The sequence below is a fragment of the Xyrauchen texanus genome, chromosome 25 (genome assembly GCF_025860055.1).
Source record: "Xyrauchen texanus isolate HMW12.3.18 chromosome 25, RBS_HiC_50CHRs, whole genome shotgun sequence".
Classification (NCBI taxonomy): Eukaryota; Metazoa; Chordata; class Actinopteri; order Cypriniformes; family Catostomidae; genus Xyrauchen; species Xyrauchen texanus.
Window position 1 is genome coordinate 34,551,146 of NC_068300.1, and position 19,588 is coordinate 34,570,733.

Genomic DNA, 19,588 nt, shown 5'->3' on the forward strand with positions numbered 1-19,588 from the left:
GCAACCCTGCATACACGTGTGGACATTGTATTTTTGCTTCGCTATATGCAGCACATCAATTAAATTCATATAAACTGAATTATCTCAGTTCAGGAGACTCTGTGCTGCCAGTAAAGGGTTAAACTTTAGGTTAAAGTCATTCACTAAATAGGGAGCATCCTATATCTCTTTATGCAGCTATGTGCATTCAATCGTCAAACGTTCAGTTTCAGGCTGTAGATGATGTTTCGACCACTAAACATGTTTGGCAGACACGGTGCATATTTTACTTTATAATGTAAATTTTATTTTAAAATGGTTGGCAGTGATTGGATGATGATGGCCATTACATTGAATCAGAATTATTTATGCTAATTTCTGAGGTAATGTCTGTAACAAACACTCCTGGAAACATAAACAACAATTTGATAAAAAAATAAATAAAGAAAACTTACTTTCTATATGTTGCCATACATTTTTAGGAAAACTATTTTATCTATTTATTTCTTTTTATTTTTTCATGTTTATTAGGTGCTACTAGTTACAAATCAAAACAGAAATAGAAAATGCACACAGCAGTCACGCTCAGCTCTCAGGAGGTTAAATAGGTTAAAACTGCATTACACGCTTTTTGGCATAGAGAGATAGAATTGACAAAGACTAAATCTTCCTATAGGCTAATAAAGCTGTTCTCTAACCTCCTGCTTGGCTTTGTCTTCTGTGAAGGTGTGATGTTGTATAAAGGAAGCTCCACACTGCTGATAGCTCACGTCCGTGCATTTCAGGTACTCGACCGCTACCTGCAGAGTGATGTTATGTACAGATCCTGTAGTTCCATTCGTGCTGATTGGAAAACATTTCAGAAAATGTTTTGAAAAAGAAACAGATACACAATTAGTCATTTATAACAAGACTAGCGGTTCCCCGCCATTTTGAATGTGATCATCATAAATGTGAATCATTCATTAAAGTATAAGAAGTCATTTTAAACTGCGAGAGAAGGGTTGCTTTTATTGTTAAGGAATAGTTCACCCAAGTTAGTTGTACCACTGTACACACCCTCATGCCATCCCAGATGTGGATTACTTTTTTCTTCTGCTGAACACAAACAAAGATTTTTAGAAGAACATTTAAGCTCTGTAGGTCCTTACAATACAAGTGAATGGTGATCAGGCCCTTGAGGCTCCAAAAAGGAGATAAAGTCAGCATAAAAGTAATCCATATTACTCCAATAGAGTAAATCCATGTCTTCAGAAGCGATTGATTTTGGTTGAAAACAGACCAAAACATAACTTCTATTTCACTGTACATGTTGCCATTGCAGTCTTTAGGCACAATCATGATTTCAAGCTTAATTACACTTCTTAGTGCTTGATGCATGCAGAGAAAGCTAGATGACACTGTAGGCAGTGTAATCGAGCTTGAAATCATGATCAACAAGGAGACTTCTTTCAAGATGAACATTGCAAAAAGGAGTTATATTTTGGTCTGTTCTCACCCAAAACCAGCTGGATTGCTTCAGAAGACACTGATTACACCACTGGAGTCTGATGAATTATGCTTATCTAAAAGAACTGATCACCATTCACTTGCATTGTATGGACCTACAGAGCTGAGAAATTCTGAGAGAATTTTCATTTTTGGGTGAACTATCCCTATAAATTGATAACGTACTGTCAAAATAAATTTTTGCATAATATCAATACATATTAAAACTAGGGCTGTCGATTTAACACGTTAATTCAGTGCGATTCATTTTACCAAAAATAATGCGTTAAAAAAAATTTACGCAATTAACTCATGTCCCCGGACCATAATAAGGAAGATTCCAGAGAAATGCAAGCTTGTAGTACCACCTGTTTACTCCAGAGGGCAGTAAGTGCAATTTCAGCTGTATGAGCAACGCACAGTTTATACAGTGAAGAAAACAATTCAGCAGCAGAAACATGCGTTACGTTCTTGTGTTCAAAACTTTGAAGGAGCGCAAATGCGAACTAAGGGATCTCAAGATGTGTTTAAATATTGAGTATTAAACTATATTTAACTTGACACAGTGAACTAAACATTTTTTGTTTATGATGCAACACACCCGAGACGCTACACAAGCATGTCTGACGCTGGTGTAAATTGACGGTCCTTAAACAATCCCTCATAATGAATCTCCAACTGATTGACAAATTCACTTGTGAAATGGAGTGTGCCAATGATTGACTTATGATCAATAATATGGTAGTAAACAATACATTGTATTCTAATATATATATATATATATATATATATTCTTTTTAAATATTTAAAGATAACTATGTATAATTATATATTGATATAAATATGTATAATCATTATATATATATCGAGTTATTGTTATATGAGGGGCTTTCTCAGCAAATATTTGTATATGCGATTAATTAATCGGGACATCATGTAATTAATTCGATTAAAAATTGGAATCGATTGACAGCCCTAATTAAAACTTATATATTATTATAAATGTTACTGATTTCTTTATTCAAAGTCTATTCCAAGTTGCACATGTTAAATATAACTGCTGCTGTTGCTTAAAGGGGTAATGACATGCCTTTTTATTGTTTTAATATGTTCCTTGATGTTCACATATAATAAAAGTTTTTTTTTTTCACCAAAAAACAAACAAACAAATAAACAGTCATTTATTTGTTAAACAAGATAATGTGCCCCCTCATTCTAACCCTCTGTCAGAAACACTTTGGTTTTGCTGCTGCTTCTCCTTTAAGACTTGAAGTAAACGCCCACTGTTATGATTGGCTCTGCTCTTGACAGACCTGTTCTCTACTTGCGATCTTACTGCTCACAGTTGCTGGGCGGGCTACGGAAGTAATTAAAGGTAAAGTAGGCATTGACGTGTTGTTGTGGAGGCAGTCAGATGCAAATATCTACCACAGTGTGACATCAAAATATAGAGGAAGTAGAGAACGAGTCATTTTAGCAGCTTGGTTTCAATAAATGCTCTTTTTGCATTGAGTAGGAGGTTTTGAAATGTTTGCTTAATTTTGTGAGTTTCAAGCCCTATTTTGTACACATCGTAATGTGTTTTAATTTCACCACATGGACTTTACCATCAAAAGCGAAGTACGTACTTTTAGTGCATAATATAATTATGCTAATTTGTATGCATCCAAGTTGTTTTTTGCAAAGAGGCATTTTCTACACGCTCACCCTGTCGGATCTGATGTGCTTCTGGTCATGGTGACGTTCCTCATCAACTGTGACAGGCCATTATTCTCCTGCCCCACACTTGTGTGGGTAGTTCGCATTGTGGCAGACCTCTGCATGGCTTCCTTGTTTAACTGGGTGCCTGATCTATCCACAACAAATCCTCGGTCACTGGCCTTCACGCCATTGTGCGCAGACTGGGTCCGTCTTCTCACGGTCTCCTGTGTTGATACGTTGCGAACAGTCTGGGGAAAAAAGCAAGAAAGAATAAAATGCTAATGGACCAAGATAAATCACAGGGGGTTTTAAAGGAATATTCCGGGATAATTACAACTTCAGCTGATCCCTCCCTGTAATGCTCTTGCAATGGAAGTGTATTGAGTAAATATACCTGAGAGGTTATAAAAGCAGAAATGTGAAGCTCGTATTTTCGTTTAAGCGCTTATATGATTTTTTTATTATCATTCACAGGTAACTTTGAGTGGAAAATGAACTTTAGGCTTCACCAATTAAGAAGTGGCCAAATGTAACAACAAAATCAACAATAAAAATGGTGTAAGTAAACTTGCAAACAGTCATCCAAGCTCATTAATTATTCAATTACTCTCTCTCGTGACATTGCATCTGGCTCACTCTTAAAACCCATCTCCACTCTCACTGCAATGACAAACGTTTGGTTACGTATGTAACCTCCGTTCCCCGAGGGAGGGAACGACATGTTGTGTCGGAGAAGCGACACTAGGGGTCTCTCTTGAGCGCCGATATTCACCTCTGATCTATGAAAAAAGGCCAATGAGAGTTGGCAGCCAGTATTTGCATGTCCCGCCCCCGGACATACGGGTATTTAAGCGGCGCAAATACGGGAGTTCATTCAGGATTTTTCTGAGGAGCCGAAATGGTCCGGCCACAACAGTGGCTCGGTTCAGTGACATGACGGAGGAAAGACACAACGAATCGTTCCCTCCCTCGGGGAACGGAGGTTACATACATAACCAAACGTTCCCCTTCTGTCGCTCTCTCGATGCAGAGGCGGGCAGGGATTCATCCAGTGCCACGCATCGTCTGTACCCGGCTGCACGTACCCTTCCCCAATGCCCCATACGAACATCGGGATCCTTCTAGTTACCCTGGGAGGGGTAAACACGAGACGCAACCGACTCAACGCGGAGGTTGTTAAACCTCGCGAAGGTGTTGGGTGTTGCCCAACCCGCGGCTCTACAGATGTCTGCTTAGGAGGTGCCCTTGGCCAGTGCCCACGAGGACGCAACACCCCTTGTTGAGTGAGCTCGGACCCGTACGGGTAGGGGCACGGCCTGGGTGTGATAAGCCAGTGTGATGGCATCGACAACCCAGTGGGCGAGCCTCTGTTTGGAGACGGCATTCCCTTTCTGCCGTCCCCCAAAGCAGACAAAGAGCTGCTTAGAGCATCTGGTGCTCTGTGTGCGGTCCAGGTAAATGCGCAGGGTGCGCACTGGACACAGCAACGAAAGGGCTGGGTCTGCCTCCTCCCGGGGCAGCGCTTGCAGGTTCACTACCTGATCTCGGAATGGTGTGGTAGGAACCTTGGGCACATAGCCCGGTCGCGGTCTTAGGATCACAGACGTATCTGCCGGACCGAACTCCAGGCAAGTGTCGCTGACAGAGAACGCTTGCAGGTCCCCGACCCTCTTAATGGAGGCGAGCGCGATCAGCAGGGCCGTCTTAAGAGAGAGGGCCCTGAGTCCAACTGATTCGAGCGGCTCGAAGGGAGGTCTCTGGAGTCCTGCCAAGACTACCGAGAGATCCCAGGAGGGAACTAGGCCTGGCCGGGAGGGATTCAACCTCCGGGCGCCTCTCAGGAACCTGAGGATCAGGTCGTGCTTACCCAAAGACTTGCCGTCTACAGGATCGTGGTGGGCGGCAATAGCGGCAACATACACCTTGAGGGTGGACGGGGACAGCCTCCTGTCCAGCCTCTCCTGTAGGAACAGAAGCACTGACCTAATCGCGCATCTCTGTGGGTCTTCGGCTCGGGAAGAACACCAATCTGCGAACAAGCGACACTTTAGGGCGTAAAGGTGCCTGGTAGAGGGAGCTCTGGCTTGGTTGATGGTATTCACAACGGTCGCCGGTAAGCCGGCTAGCTCTTCCGCGTCCCGTCCAGGGACCAGACGTGGAGGTTCCAGAGGTCTGGGTGCGGGTGCCAGAGCGTGCCCCGTCCCTGAGAGAGGAGGTCCTTTCTCAGGGGAATTCGCCAGGGAGGAGCTGTCGCGAGGAGCCTGAGTTCCGAGAACCAAGTCCGAGTGGGCCAGTAGGGGGCCACCAACGTGACTTGCTCCTCGTCCTCCCTGACCTTGCACAGCACCGGTGCAAGAAGGCTCACTGGGGGAAATGCGTACTTGCGCAGCCCCGAGGGCCAGCTGTGTGCCAGCGCGTCTGTCCCGAGGGGAGCCTCTGTTAGGGCGTACCAGAGCGGGCAGTGGGAGGTTTCCTGGGCGGCGAACAGGTCTACCTGGGCCTTGCCAAACCGTTCCCAAATCAGCTGGACCGACTGGGGGTGAAGCCTCCACTCCCCGCCGGGCAGGCGTTGTCGTGATAGCGCGTCCGCTACGACGTTGAGCTTGCCGGGGATGTGAGTGGCACGCAGCGACTTGAGTCGCTGCTGGCTCCATAGGAGGAGACGGCGGGCGAGTTGTGACATGTGGCGGGAGCATACGCCGCCTTGGCGATTTATGTACGCCACCACCGTGGTGCTGTCCGATCTCACGAGGACATGTTTGTCCCGAACTAACGGGAGGAACTTCCTGAGAGCAAGAAGGACGGTCAGCAACTCCAGGCAATTGATGTGCCAACGCAGCGGGGCCCCTTTCCAACGGCCCGCTGCTGCGTGCCTGCTGCACACGGCAACCCACCCGGACCGGGAGGCGTCGGTTGTGACCAGGACGCGTCGGGACACCTGCTGCAGGGGCACTCCTGCCCGTAAAAAGCAGAGGTCTGTCCAGGGTCGGAGGGTTTTGAGGCAGGCGGGGGTGATCCTTACCCGATGCGTGCCGCGGTGCCATGCGTGTCTCGGGACTCGAGTCTGGAGCCAGTGCTGGAGTGGTCAGTGCTCGACCGCCGCGGAGGACGCCATATGCCCCAGGAGCCTCTGGAAAAGTTTTAGAGGGACCACTGTGCCTGGCTTGAAGGAAGCGAGGCAGTCCAGCACCGACTGAGCACGCTCGCTCGTGAGACGTGCTGTCATTGAGACTGAGTCTAACTCCAACCCGAGAAAAGAGATGCTCTGAACCGGAGTGAGCTTGCTCTTTTCCCAGTTGACCTGAAGCCCCAAGCGGCTGAGGTGCCGGAGCACCTGGTCTCTGTGTGTGCATAGTAACTCTCGAGAGTGTGCTAGGATGAGCCAGTCGTCGAGGTAGTTGAGAATGCGGATGCCGGCTACTCGTAGCGGGGCAAGGGCCGCCTCTGCGACTTTCGTGAAGACGCAAGGGGACAGAGACAGGCCGAAGGGGAGGACTTTGTACTGAAATGCCTGGCCGTCGAACGCGAACCGTAGGAAGGGTCGGTGTCGTGGCAGAATTGAGATGTGGAAGTACGCGTCCTTCAGGTCCACCGCTGCGAACCAATCTAGATGCTGAACGCCAGCCAGAATATTTCTCTGCGTAAGCATTTTGAACGGGAGTTTTAACAAGGCCCGATTGAAAACTCGCAAGTCCAGGATTGGTCGTAAGCCGCCGCCTTTCTTGGGTACAATGAAGTAAGGGCTGTAGAAACCCTTCCTCATTTCGGTTGGAGGGACGGGCTCTACCGCGCCCTTGGCTAAGAGGGTCACGATTTCCATGCGCAGGGAACTGGCGTGCTCGCCGTGTACTGCGGAAAAGCGGACGCCCCTGAAGGGGGGCGGGAGCCGGGCAAACTGAATTGCGTAACCGAGTCGAATGGTCCGGTGCAGCCAGCGTGATGCATTGGGAAGTGAAAGCCATGCTTCCCAGCTCTGCGCTAGGGGCACCAAAGGGACGAGTATTTTGGACGTACCCGGCTGGGCCTCGCAGCGGGGCGGAACAGGTAATGCAGCGTCGGGCGGCTTCGTTGCGGCCTGAGGCTGAGGTGCTGAGAAAAGATTCAAAGCACTTACCTTGCTCCGCGCGCCCGGCAGGGGGCGGGTTCTTGACTGAGGAGGAGGTCTGATGTTGGCGTCCTCTGGACTCGTCTGAACCGGCCGGCCGGGGGACAGTCGTGGGCAGGCGGAAGGCGGGATCGCCGCGTCCGGTGTACCGGGACTGTTGTGATCTGAAAGCACATTGCCGTGAAAACGGCATTTGCGGGCCAGGTGACCCAGAGGCAAAGGAAATAGCTCTTTTATTGAGAATGTGGGTACCACAGCCCCCGTCAGGGGGTGTGGCAAATGAAAAAACAAAGGATTCTCCTCCCGGCCCTCCACCGGGGGACGGAGCGGTCTTACCACCTCCGGAGCTAACGTCTTCGGCTCTGGGTCGGCTGTCTCAGGAACGCTTGGGAGCCGGGGGTTCGTGAGACAGGGGGCGTGTGCCGCCTGCGGAGTGCTCGACGCTGGGGCTGAGAGCTGGGCCCGGGTTGAGGCGGAGCAGGAGCTGGTTTCCTCGCAGGGGGACGCCCTCGGCGGGCAGACGGGGCAGGGCCCGTAGCGGCAGGTCTGCGGCGGGGCATGATGTGCGAAATGGCCTCCGTCTGCTTCTTCACCGCGGAGAACTGTTGGGCGGAGTCCTCGACGGTGTCACCGAAAAGGCCAATCTGGGAGACAGGTGCGTCCAGGAAGCGGTTTTTGTCAGCCTCACGCATCTCGACCAGGTTGAGCCAAAGATGGCGTTCCTGGACCACTAGGGTGGCCATCGTCTGTCCGAGTGCCTGCGCTGTGGCCTTCGTCGCTCTCAGGGCGAGGTCGGTCGCTGAGCGCAGTTCCTGCAACACATCAGGATCAGGTCCACCCCCGTGCATGTTTCTGAGAGCTTTGGCCTGGTGGACTTGCAGGAGGGCCATCGCATGCAGGGCGGAGGCAGCGCGTCCAGCCGTAGTGTAGGCCTTCGCGTTAAGCGAGGATGTTGTCCTACAGGGCTTGGACGGGAGTACGGGGCGACCCCGCCAGGAGGTAGGGCTACCGGGGCATAGATGGTGCGCAACTGCCCTATCAACCTGGGGAATCGCGTCATACCCGTGGCGCTCTCCGCCGTCGAGGGTGGAGAGAGTGGAGCGGGTGGCACCTAGACAAGCGGAGAGCGGGGCTCTCCATGTAGACGTCAGCTCATCATGCACCTCCGGGAAGAAAGGGACCGGGGGATGCGAGGCCGCGAACGGCGCGCTGCCCCCAGGAACCAATCATCCAACCGAGAAGGCTGTGGGGAGGATGGACGGTTCCAGTCCAACCCCACGCTCAAGGCGGCCCGGGCAAGCATGTCGGACATCTGAGCGTCGGCCTCAGCCTGGGCCTGCTGTCCCGAAGGCGGCAGTCCAGGGGAGTCCTCGGCATCAGACACCGCACTCTCCGATGCAGCGGCGAGCTCATCTGCTTCGGACTCGGGAGGATAGACAGCCGGGCCGTGAGGCGAGCCGCTATCGCCGCGAGCGTGGACGGAGACCAGCGAGCGTGTCGGGGAACGGGAGGTTCGCGGGGGGCTACCCGGCGAAACTGCACCCGCTGCCGCCCCAAATCGCCCCCAGCGCCAACCGCACCGTCCTTAATCCCGGAAGAAGGAGCAATGCGGGGTGCAGCTGGGGTGGCTTGCTTTCTGTTGAAAGCGAGCCGCGACCGCAACGTGGTCATGGTCATGTTCTCGCAGTGAGAACATGAACCAACCACAAACGCCGCCTCGGTGTGATCGCGGCCCAAACACACGAGACAGCGCCTGTGGCCGTCTGAAGCAGAGAGCACTCTACCGCATCCAGGAACGACACAGGGGCGGAAAGGCATCTTGAAAAAGACGCGTCCTTAAAAGGACGTTCAACGCCGCTGTGTTTGCTCTTTTAGAGAAAATTACTCTTTTAGTAAAAACTCTTTTAATACACAGTGTGTGTGTGTATGCGTGTCTGCGCTGTCGAAGCGCTCAGGGGCAACAATGCACGCCGTGCACTGAGAAGGAGAAAGCCGCTGTTGTGCGCCGTCAAGATCCAACAGCATGCAGATCGTCAGAGGAAAACAGGAACGTTTAAGTGGCGTGTAACTCGCAGCAAACTGCAGACAGACCATCGGCTCCGAAGAAATTTTCTGAATGAACTCCCGTATTTGCGCCGCTTAAATACCCGTATGTCCGGGGGCGGGACATGCAAATACTGGCTGCCAACTCTCATTGGCCTTTTTTCATAGATCAGAGGTGAATATCGGCGCTCAAGAGAGACCCCTAGTGTCGCTTCTCCGACACAACGTGGAGAGAGCGACAGAAGGGGAACAGCTGTTAGAGACAATCATTGCCAGGCGATGATCCTTACTGTTCCAAACCTGCACTTAACCACGCCCTCACCACCACATGTACAAATGTAGACTTTACTTAATATTTTCAAGTTCATGCTTAAACTAAACTTTTCAATGTAGAAAGTACTTCATCAATTCTGCTTTATTTACTTCTCCACAAGAAGTAATTAAGAAAACAGTGCAAATGCTTCAAGTATTTTCAGGCTGAATTGCACACTGTAAAAGGCCAGCAAACACTTACCGCAAAGACTGGCTTAGTGATGCACTACAATCCTGTTGTTAATCTGTTTCTTAGTGTAAATGTATTTACAAAGCTTTTTCAATCTTGCATTAATTAAAATAAATAAATAAATAAAACCAAATGACACTGATGCAATGGTGTTTCAAATATAGCTGCCAAAGTGACAGTACATTTGCCATCTTTCTCTCTTCTGACTGTAGTAAGCACTCTGTTTGTTTTTGTTTTGGAAAGTCATGGAAACATAATAGTGGATTTTTTCTTTTGCTGTTGGAGCAAATGGGAATGCAAAAATATAATATATTCAGAATGATCTCCCATTCACCACTATAGACATTTACACTTCTATATTGTAATCTGCATTCAAAACCCACAAATACAAAAAGGAGCCTTAATGTAAGACAATAAATCAAAGACATGACACAGGATGTAAACTGGGTGAATCTAGCCCTTTAATTCAGAAACTCAGTTATACTTTAAAATAACTTCCACTCAATTAAACTTGCGATTAACGATCCAAGTCTTTGGTGATGTGACGTTTGTGCTGTTGATAAAGGTAAAGATCAATATGTTCTTTTTGACAAAAATCTCCCCTTCACTTTATATTTGTGAACGCTATTTGCATTGTTTGTGCGTATCACCACCTACTGGGCAGGGAGAATGTATTGTAAAAAAAAAAAAAAAATGTCATATGCATTATTTTTATGCTGCCTTTATGTGCTTTTTGGAGCTTCAAAGATCTGGTCACAATTCGCTTGCATTGTGAGGACCTACAGAGCTGAGATATTCTTGTAAAAATATTTGTCTGTATTCAGCAGAAGAAAGTAAGTTTGGGGTGACATGAGGGTGAGTAAATGAGAGAATTTTCATCTCTGGGTGAACTATCCCTTTAAGGATTTGTGGCCATAAGGACACTCAAGCTTAGTATTGCTTGAGATTATTGTGCATGCTCAATACTCTTTCCTTGTGTTCACACAAAAGGCTCTTTTGTTTTTAGTGACAGAAATCAATTATTTATATTTGTTTTCATTTTACAACATTTATATGACCATACGCACAATGTATCATTTCCCAAGCATTTTGTGAACTGTGTTGTAACCGGTTCAATGGAAAGGAGCAGCTGGGAACTGGACGAAGCATCAAAGTTTTAATAAACAAAAACACACAAACAAAAATGCATACAGGGCAGTGGCCTATAGCTCTCGCTCTCTCTTCTTGACGCTAGCATGGTCCCTTATATACCGCTCTCCCCAAGCTCACTGCAGTGCTATTAATCATTATCTGGTTCAGGTGTATGCACACTCACCGCTTTCTCTCTCCGGATGGATGCTCAACCACACCCCCACTGTCACAGGTGTGTTTCTCTGGCAACAGGCCATTAACAGCCCTCAGTTAATGTGAAATGTGGCAACGCCTTGAAATGCTCCTTCCTTGTAAATAATTAACGCAAATATGAACCTACGGATGTATGAACAGTTGATTAACCTTACCATAGCAAATGATAAGGGCCACGTTACACTGGAACTTTGAAGTTTAGTTGGTGTCAAAATGCAAGAACAGAACTACCGAAGTGCTCCCATAGGACCACAAACCACAGGGCATGAGTTGCTTTACAATAAAGACAATGACCTTGTTTGCATGCACATTATTTAACCTTCTGATTAAGGTCAATATTCTGGTTAAGTCATTTATTAAGAATAAACTAAGCCATGTATGTTCTTTTCCCACTCTTTCCAAGTAACAGCCAGGAATACTTTCATTTGGACACGAGCAAGTCAAGTCAAGCAGATATTGCATGAATGAATATTCAACAACAGTAGATTTTCAGATTAAGGTGTTAACATGACAAATAATTCTGTGTATTTGCATCTTTGATGCCAGAATATTTGCTTAGTTGGGCTATGGTAATCGGATTAACACATTTACATGATGCATCTCAAAATATACGACATATGACAAAATTTTGATTAAAGTAAGAATATTCTTGTGCATGTTTGGCTGTATATCGATGTTTAGAGTTAACACATTTATCATAAATGTACGGTTTTTGAAAGCCATTACTCAATAAAACAAAGTGAAACTTAAACCAATTATCACTATTGGCCCTGCAATTTTATAATAACCCAATCTTAGCATTTTTGACACTAGGGCCTTTTACATTTTTTATTCTTAGTATGAGGATTATGGATCAAATCCCCTGTTTATATCCTGGATACAAACTTTTTTTAATTATTTTTATTTTTTTATACCACCATACCTATAACCCCTTTTTATGCTTTATGTTCAAATAAATGCAGGATATATGCACATGTGTAGATATCGTAATCTTATAAACCTGACACCATTCTCACCGCTCTTATCTGGGAATAACAAGCAAGTCTGATCAGTTAAACTTTGAAATCATAAACATCATCCAAGTGTCTTACAATCAGAAACATGCACTATGCACATCATTAATTTTACATGCGTTTCCAGAAATAGCATACACTGATAGCTGGGTTCAAACTACACGTCGTTCTTTAGAACTTGTCATTAAAGATTGACCAATGTTGCGTAATAATGCAGCCCTGGAACAATAACAGAACAAATGCCAAGAAGCCAGAGTGAGATTTAATTGGGCAAATTCAATTAAGCTGCAATGTTTCACAATAAACAATATAATCTAGCTGTATTTTAGAGACACAGGAAACAAAGCTAAACTTTCACTGCCAAGATCAGGGTAAGCTACGTTATTGTATTTCATGCTAAAATAATAATGTAAAAAGTAACATTTTATTTTTTTAGAAAGAAAATCAATTATTAAAAAATTCTAATTCGTATAATTTTGAATGGTGAGTCTCGTTAGCTTCATTTGTAATGAAGTAATGAGACTTGTTGACTTACCTTGATGTATAAATACTATACATTTTAAATGCAATTTTATTTTTATTTTATTTCTTTGCATTATAATAATTAGAATGAGATTTTTATCAATTAATGATAATTTGGCAGGTGAAATGTGCTTTACTGCCATCAAAATAATGTCACAATATTAAATATGTAATGGTGCAAAATTATACTTTATTCGTTATGCAATATATATTGTGTGTGTGTGTGTATAATATATATATATATATATATATATATATAAATAAATGTACAATACGTCTAATATGTACAATTTTATTTCACTCAATAATGACTACAAGCAGTATGCATATGCACATCCCTGAATGTAACCAAAATATTAAATAACTTGCATGTTTGTCATTTAAATCAATTAATAATGTCTTGGTTACTGTTGTAACCCTCATTTCCTGATGGAGGGAACGAAACGTTATGTCGATGTAGTCTGCAGAAGGACCGCTATTTCCGCACAGTGAAGATCTCTGGACGGCGGCGTTCTCGCCCTTCATTGATGTGAAACAGGCTAACTGAATCGCGTAGCTGAGTTGGATGGTCCTGGCCAAACAGCGCAACGGGTTGGAAAGCCCTAACCATATGTCCAAACTCCGGGCGAGGGGCACCAAAGGAACGATCACATCTGATGTACCTGGTGATGGGGCCTCATGGCGGTGGGAGCAGAAGCACCACGTCGAGGAGTGACGCTCCGACCCGGGGTGGCTGCACTGAGGTAAGCCTCGAAGCACTTACCTCGCTCGGCGTACCCGTCGTAGGGCTGGTTGGCGACTGAAGAGAAGGGCCTTTTAGGCCGTTGTGCAGCCTGGCGCATGAAGGTGGGGGAACTGCGTTCACGGGGCCCTGGCTGCGAGTGCTCAGTGTCCGGTCACCGTGGTGACGCTGGCCGTGGGCACCAGCTGTGTGAGAGGAAACTGCTCTTTTTTTACAATTTGAGTACCGCAGCCCATCTTGGGTGTGGCAAACATAAAACAAAGGGGAACAAAAGATTCTCCTCCCAGCCCTCCACTGGGGGAAGGAGTGGTCTGGTTACCATATCCTGAGTTCGAGCAGACGTCTTCCTCCTTAAGTCGTCTGTCTCAGGGGCGCTTAGGAGCCTTCTTGGGGATCTTAGCGGCAGGCCTTGAGGGAGGGGTGTCAGCTTCCTGCGGGGGGCTCTACGCCAGGGCCGAGAACTGGGCTCAGGCTGGGGCGGAGCCGCCTGGGCTGTTGCCGCCACAAGGGGACGCCCTCGGCGAGCAGAAGGGGTACAAACTCTTGTGCCTCACCAGAGAAAGATGTGTCACTGGCAACTGCTGGGCGAAGTCCTTGACAGTGTCACTGAAAAGGCCGACCTGGGAGATGGGTGCGTTCAAGAAACATGCCTTGTCCACGTCCCTCATTTTGACCAGGTTCAGCTATAAGTGGCGCTCCTGGACCATGAGAGTGGACATCGTCTGCCCAAGTGCCCGCTCCATGACCTTCATTGCCCAGTTCCTGCAACACATCGGGATCAGAACTACCCTCGTGCAGTTCTTTCAGTGCCTTGGCCTGGTGGACCTGCAGGGCAGAGGTGGCCTGGCCAGCGGCGCTGTAGGCTTTAGCTTCAAGAGACGACGTAGTCCTACAGGCCCCAGAACAAGTTCACCGCAACCGCCTTATCCACCTGAGGAACCGAGGCATAATCCTCGGCCGCCCTTCGTCGAGGGTAGTGAGAGCGGACGAGCTGAGAGATCAGGTACGGACAGAGAAAGGTGTCCCCCATGACCTTGTCAGCCCGTCGTGCACCTCTGGAAAGAAAGGGACCCGGTGGGGGTGGGGTATACGGCACTGGGGCAAGCTGCCTGTTTCATCCCAGAACTGGACGGGAACAAACGAGCATACTAGGGAATGAGCAGCCCACGGGGGATTACCTGGCAGATCCGAAACCATTGGAGACCTAAAATCGCCACCAGCGTCAACCAGGCTGGCCTAGTACCTGTAGGTAGAAGGACCGGTGCGGGGGAAGTGGCTTTCCCCCGGAAGAAGGAAAGCCGCAACGTTGTCATGGTCATGTTCTCGCAATGAGAACGTGACCCTTCCGCGAATGCTTCCTCAAAGCGATTAAGGCCCAGGCACGTAAGGCAGGGTGGAGAGGTAACGACCGCACCCAGAAACTATACAGAGACGGAAGGGCATCTTTAAAAAGATGTTCAAGTCAATGTGTTTGCTCAAATAGAGGAAAATATACTCTTGCTCAGTGCTGTCGAAGCACCCAGGGGCGTAGTCTGCACTAGCCATGCAGATGGAGAGAAAGCCGCTGGAATGCACTGTATATCCAACAGCATACGCTTCTTGAGAAGTGAATGGACCGGCAGTAGTATTCAGCTCGCTGACACACAACTGCTCGACTCCGAAGAAAAAATCTGAATGAATGGATGCATTACAGCTCCTTTTATACCATATGTCCTTGGGAGTGGCATGCAAATTCCACTTGCCATTTCTCATTGGCCTTTTCTCAAAGATCTGAGGTGTTTTTGAGCTCCCAAGTGCGACCCCTAGTGTCACTACATCGACACATCGAGTGAGTGACAGAGGGGGAATCTGCAACATTGGACGACAGCTTTATTTTTAAAAGTACTCAGGCGAAACATATATTGAAGCAAAGTCATTCACACTGCTTCAAATAACCCAAAATTGCCAAAGCAGCAATTCTTCATAACTAAACATTTATCCGTCTAAACAGAAATACATCTCTTCAGACTAATTTGAATACTATTCTAATACTAATATGAAAAGGTTTAGTATTCCCCCTTAAAATATTTTTTGGTGTTGCAGCTTGGAGACGCACATTATATGCACATTTATAAACCTTTATTATTTAAAAATAATTTATAAATCATGTAATATTTTAGTGCAATCCATACCATTCTGCTCTGTCTCCTGCTCATGTTAAGGCTGGCCCGTTTGAAAAGGGTGTCGTTGAGTTTTGTCGGTGAGAACTGGAACTTAGGCTCACTGTATTCTGTCGATGACACCGGACCTGAAGAAGGTGCAAACAAATTTAAAGTTTACTAACTGCAAAGATTGTGTTTTATGCACACTGTAAATAGTGTTTTGTCAGGTAGCCTAGATGAGTTTCAAGCAAAAAAAATTAAAATAAATAACATACATACATACATACTAATATATATATATATATATATATATATATATATATATATATATATATATATATATATATATATATAAATGGTAATATATTTTGAGACAACTTATTTAATTTTTACATTTTCTCAAAATACATAAATATAAAAAAGAACTGTTTAACTGTCATTAATAACATTTAGAAACTCTATTATGTCAGTGTCCTGCAGTCTGACATGCATTTCTAACACTGCAGGACTATAACATACAACAGGTTAAAAGGTGATATAATGGGAAAGGCATATATATGTTAAACTCCATGTTATTTGTAAACTATCTACATTCAATCATTTTTATTCACATATTTTTATATTCATGTCTGAGTGCTTGTGTATTTGCTTGCTAATAAATAATATTACAAAGATTTTCCAAAAAGGCAAACAGTCTGATTTTGCGTTGAATGACACACACAATTCTCCTATTTAAAATAATTATGGCTGTGTCACAAAACCTAGTGAGACTACATTTTGTGCACGATAGGCCTGTGCATTAGGGCTGAGCCTGGACAGTACCTGGATGGGAGACCTCCTGGGGAAAACCAAGGTTGCTGCTGGAAGAGGTATTAGGGAGGCCAGCAAGGGGTGCTCACCCTGAGGTCTGTATAGGTCCTGATGCCCTAATATAGTGACAGGGACACTATTCTGTAAAAGGCACTGTCTTTCGGATGAGACGTTAAACTGAGGTCCTTACTCTCTGTGGACAATAAAAATCCCAGGAGACTTCTGATAAATGAGTAGGGGTGTAACCCCGGTGTCCTGCCCAGAATTCCCCCATTGGCCCATCTCAACCATAGCTTCCTAATAATCCCCATCCATTAATTTACTCTCTACAAAAAGCCGGATTGTGGTGGCACACTATGGCAGCGTCTCATCATCCAGGTGGATGCTGCAAACTGGTGGTGGTTGAGGAGATTCTCCATATACTATGTTAAGCGCCATATAAATGTAAGGAATTATTATTTTGGGCATGATGGGCACATCCAGCATATTAATTGTCAAGATAGGCAGAAATTGAGACAAGTGTTTGGGAGACTGTAAGAAACATCTGTAGATTTTCTACATAAAGTAGATTTATGTTGGTGGTATTAATTAAAACAATTTGTTTAAAAAGTGAAACATGTAATCTTCCATGCCTGAATCAACCTTAACACCAACAAACAACTACTTTTAAGGGTTCTTCACTTACTCATGTTTAATTCATGCACTTATGCCACGCATTAACCTGTCAAGAATGCATTGCCTCATTTACTATTAATTAGTTTTCTAATTAATATTAAATATACACACATATTGTTATATTTAATGCAGTTTTGCATAGAAACAGCATTCTTACTTGTCGGCGTAACGGAGATGGTCTTGACCGTCTTGTTTCTCTTAATGGATTTCACTTGCTCCCGGACCCGCTGCTGTCCTGTGCACTGTTTTCTGTCGGACGGCAGCACCAGAGAGGTGTCCTCCATCGACTTGGGGGCTGCGGCCGAGGTCGACCGAAGCGTGTCAGCCATCATTGCTGCTCTCTTTCAATGGTCCTGCTCGCGCCTATTTGCCCAAATCCGCCGAGACCGCCAAATATAACCAGTATGCGTGCAGTTGTGTAGTCACACATAGACCACGCCCATAGGAGGTGCTGCGCTGTTGTCCAATCACACTGTTACATTCACGTTTTAAACTTGTCAGTTACCTGGAGCCTCATAGCAACCGTGCTTAAAAGCACAACTGTAGTTCACTACAGAAGACGTCTAGTTTTGAGACTTTTTTGTTGTTGTTTTTTTTCATCTCTGTGGTAAATTGTGGTCAATATATGTGAAAATGTGTTGTGCCAAATAGCTTCCACAGGACAGTAAAAAAATAAATATATATATATTTTGACAGTTTTGTATATTTTTATAATACACATCTTGCAGATTCTGCAAAGGGGATGTACACTTTTTGAGCATAACCGTTCAGAAATCTGATCTATGGTTATATATGAACAAGAACTGTATATGCATTTATAGTTATATAATGATAAAAATACTTTTAGATATATTGACAAAATATGTGATATACTACAAAAAGGATGGTTTTCGTCAATGCAACACACACACACACACACACACACACACACACACACATATATATATATATATATATATATATATATATATATATATATATATATATATATATATATATATCCCAAATACAAGTAGTGGAATATGTAGCTACATATATGCTTAAATATCATTATATATATATATATATATATATATATATATATATATATATATATATATATATATATGTGTGTGTGTGTGTGTGTGTGTGTGTGTGTGTGTGTGTGTGTGTGTGTGTTGCATTGACGAAAACCATCCTTTTGTAGTATATCACATATTTTGTCAATATATCTAAAAGTATTTTTATGTGAAAATTAACCATATTTACAGATATTTTTTCATAAATGTGTTTTACATATATTAATATCAAATTTCTGAATGGGTCTATCTGTTCATAAAGGAAGCATTTTTGTTATATTAAGAATGATAAGAGTGATGTGGTTATTGGATTGTGTGTTGCGCGTTAATAATAATAATTTGTATTAGCTGTATATGTGGTTGTTGTGACGTCTCAAATCAGGGTCTGGTATCACACCTTTTTAGTCTGTTTGTCTGCAGTTCTTGTGATACGTTTAGATGCCCATCGCAAAATTTGTATAATTTATTTCTTCTTTTTTTAAATGTCATTTTGCTTTTTTATATAAGGATTTTTATTTTGTTTAGTATGGATTTTTATTTAGTGGACCTATTTGATTTCGTTTTTATTCAGTGATGCATAACAGATATCCATTTATATTCCACAAGGGGAAAAAACAGTTCTGAAATTAAAAATATATATATATATATATGATTTACTATACTTTGTATTATTTAATTATACTTTAATACTCACAACTATCACAACAACTACAGTGCATGTACAATTGAGGTCAGAGGTTTACATTCACCTTAACCAAACACATTTAAACTCAGTTTTTCACAATTCCAGACATTTAATCATAGAAAACATTCCCTGTCTTTGGTCAGTTAGGATCACTGCTTTATTTTAAGAATGTGAAATGTCAGAATAATAGTATAGAGAATTATTTATGTCAGCTTTTATTTCTTTCATCACATTCGCAGTGGGTCAGACGTTTACTTTGTTAGTATTTGCTAGTATTGCCTTTAAATAGTTTAACTTCGATCAAATGTTTTAAGTAGCCTTCCACAATCTTCTCACAATCATTTGCTGGAAATTTGGGCCATTCCTCAAGACAGAACTGGTGTAACTGAATCAGGTTTGTAGGACTCCTCGCACATGCTTTTTCAGTTCTGCCCACACATTTTCTATCAGATTGAGGTCAGGACTTTGTGATGGCCACTCCAATACCTTGACTTTGTTGTCCTTAAGCCATTTTGCCACAAATTTGGATTTATACTTGGGGTCATTGTTCATTTGGAAGACCCATTTGTGACCGAGCTTTAACTTCCTGTATGATGTTTTGAGATTTTGTTAAGTATATCCATATAATTTACCTTCCTCATGATGCCGTATATTTTATGAAGTGCACCAGCATGCTGCCACCCCCATGCTGCCACCCCCATGCTGCCACTCCCATGCTTCACCCTCATGCTTCACCCTATTTCCTCCAAACATAACGATGGTCATTATGGCCAAAAAGTT

At 44.5% G+C, this 19,588-nt stretch overlaps 1 protein-coding gene across 3 annotated transcripts in view; it reads right to left on the bottom strand.

Moving 5' to 3' along the window:
* LOC127618455 (plakophilin-1-like) overlaps positions 1 to 17,450 on the bottom strand; it is a 36,932-nt gene extending 19,482 nt beyond the window's left edge. For all 3 annotated transcript variants that reach the window (XM_052090909.1, XM_052090908.1, XM_052090907.1), the window contains exons 1-4: positions 17,223 to 17,450; positions 15,611 to 15,726; positions 3,175 to 3,416; positions 678 to 822 (exon numbers count right to left, since the gene is read on the bottom strand). In XM_052090909.1, coding sequence (XP_051946869.1) covers positions 678 to 822; positions 3,175 to 3,416; positions 15,611 to 15,726; positions 17,223 to 17,397 — 678 coding nt within the window. In that variant the 5' untranslated portion in view covers positions 17,398 to 17,450. The remainder of the gene's footprint in view (positions 1 to 677; positions 823 to 3,174; positions 3,417 to 15,610; positions 15,727 to 17,222) is intronic.
* Positions 17,451 to 19,588: the final 2,138 nt, after the last annotated feature.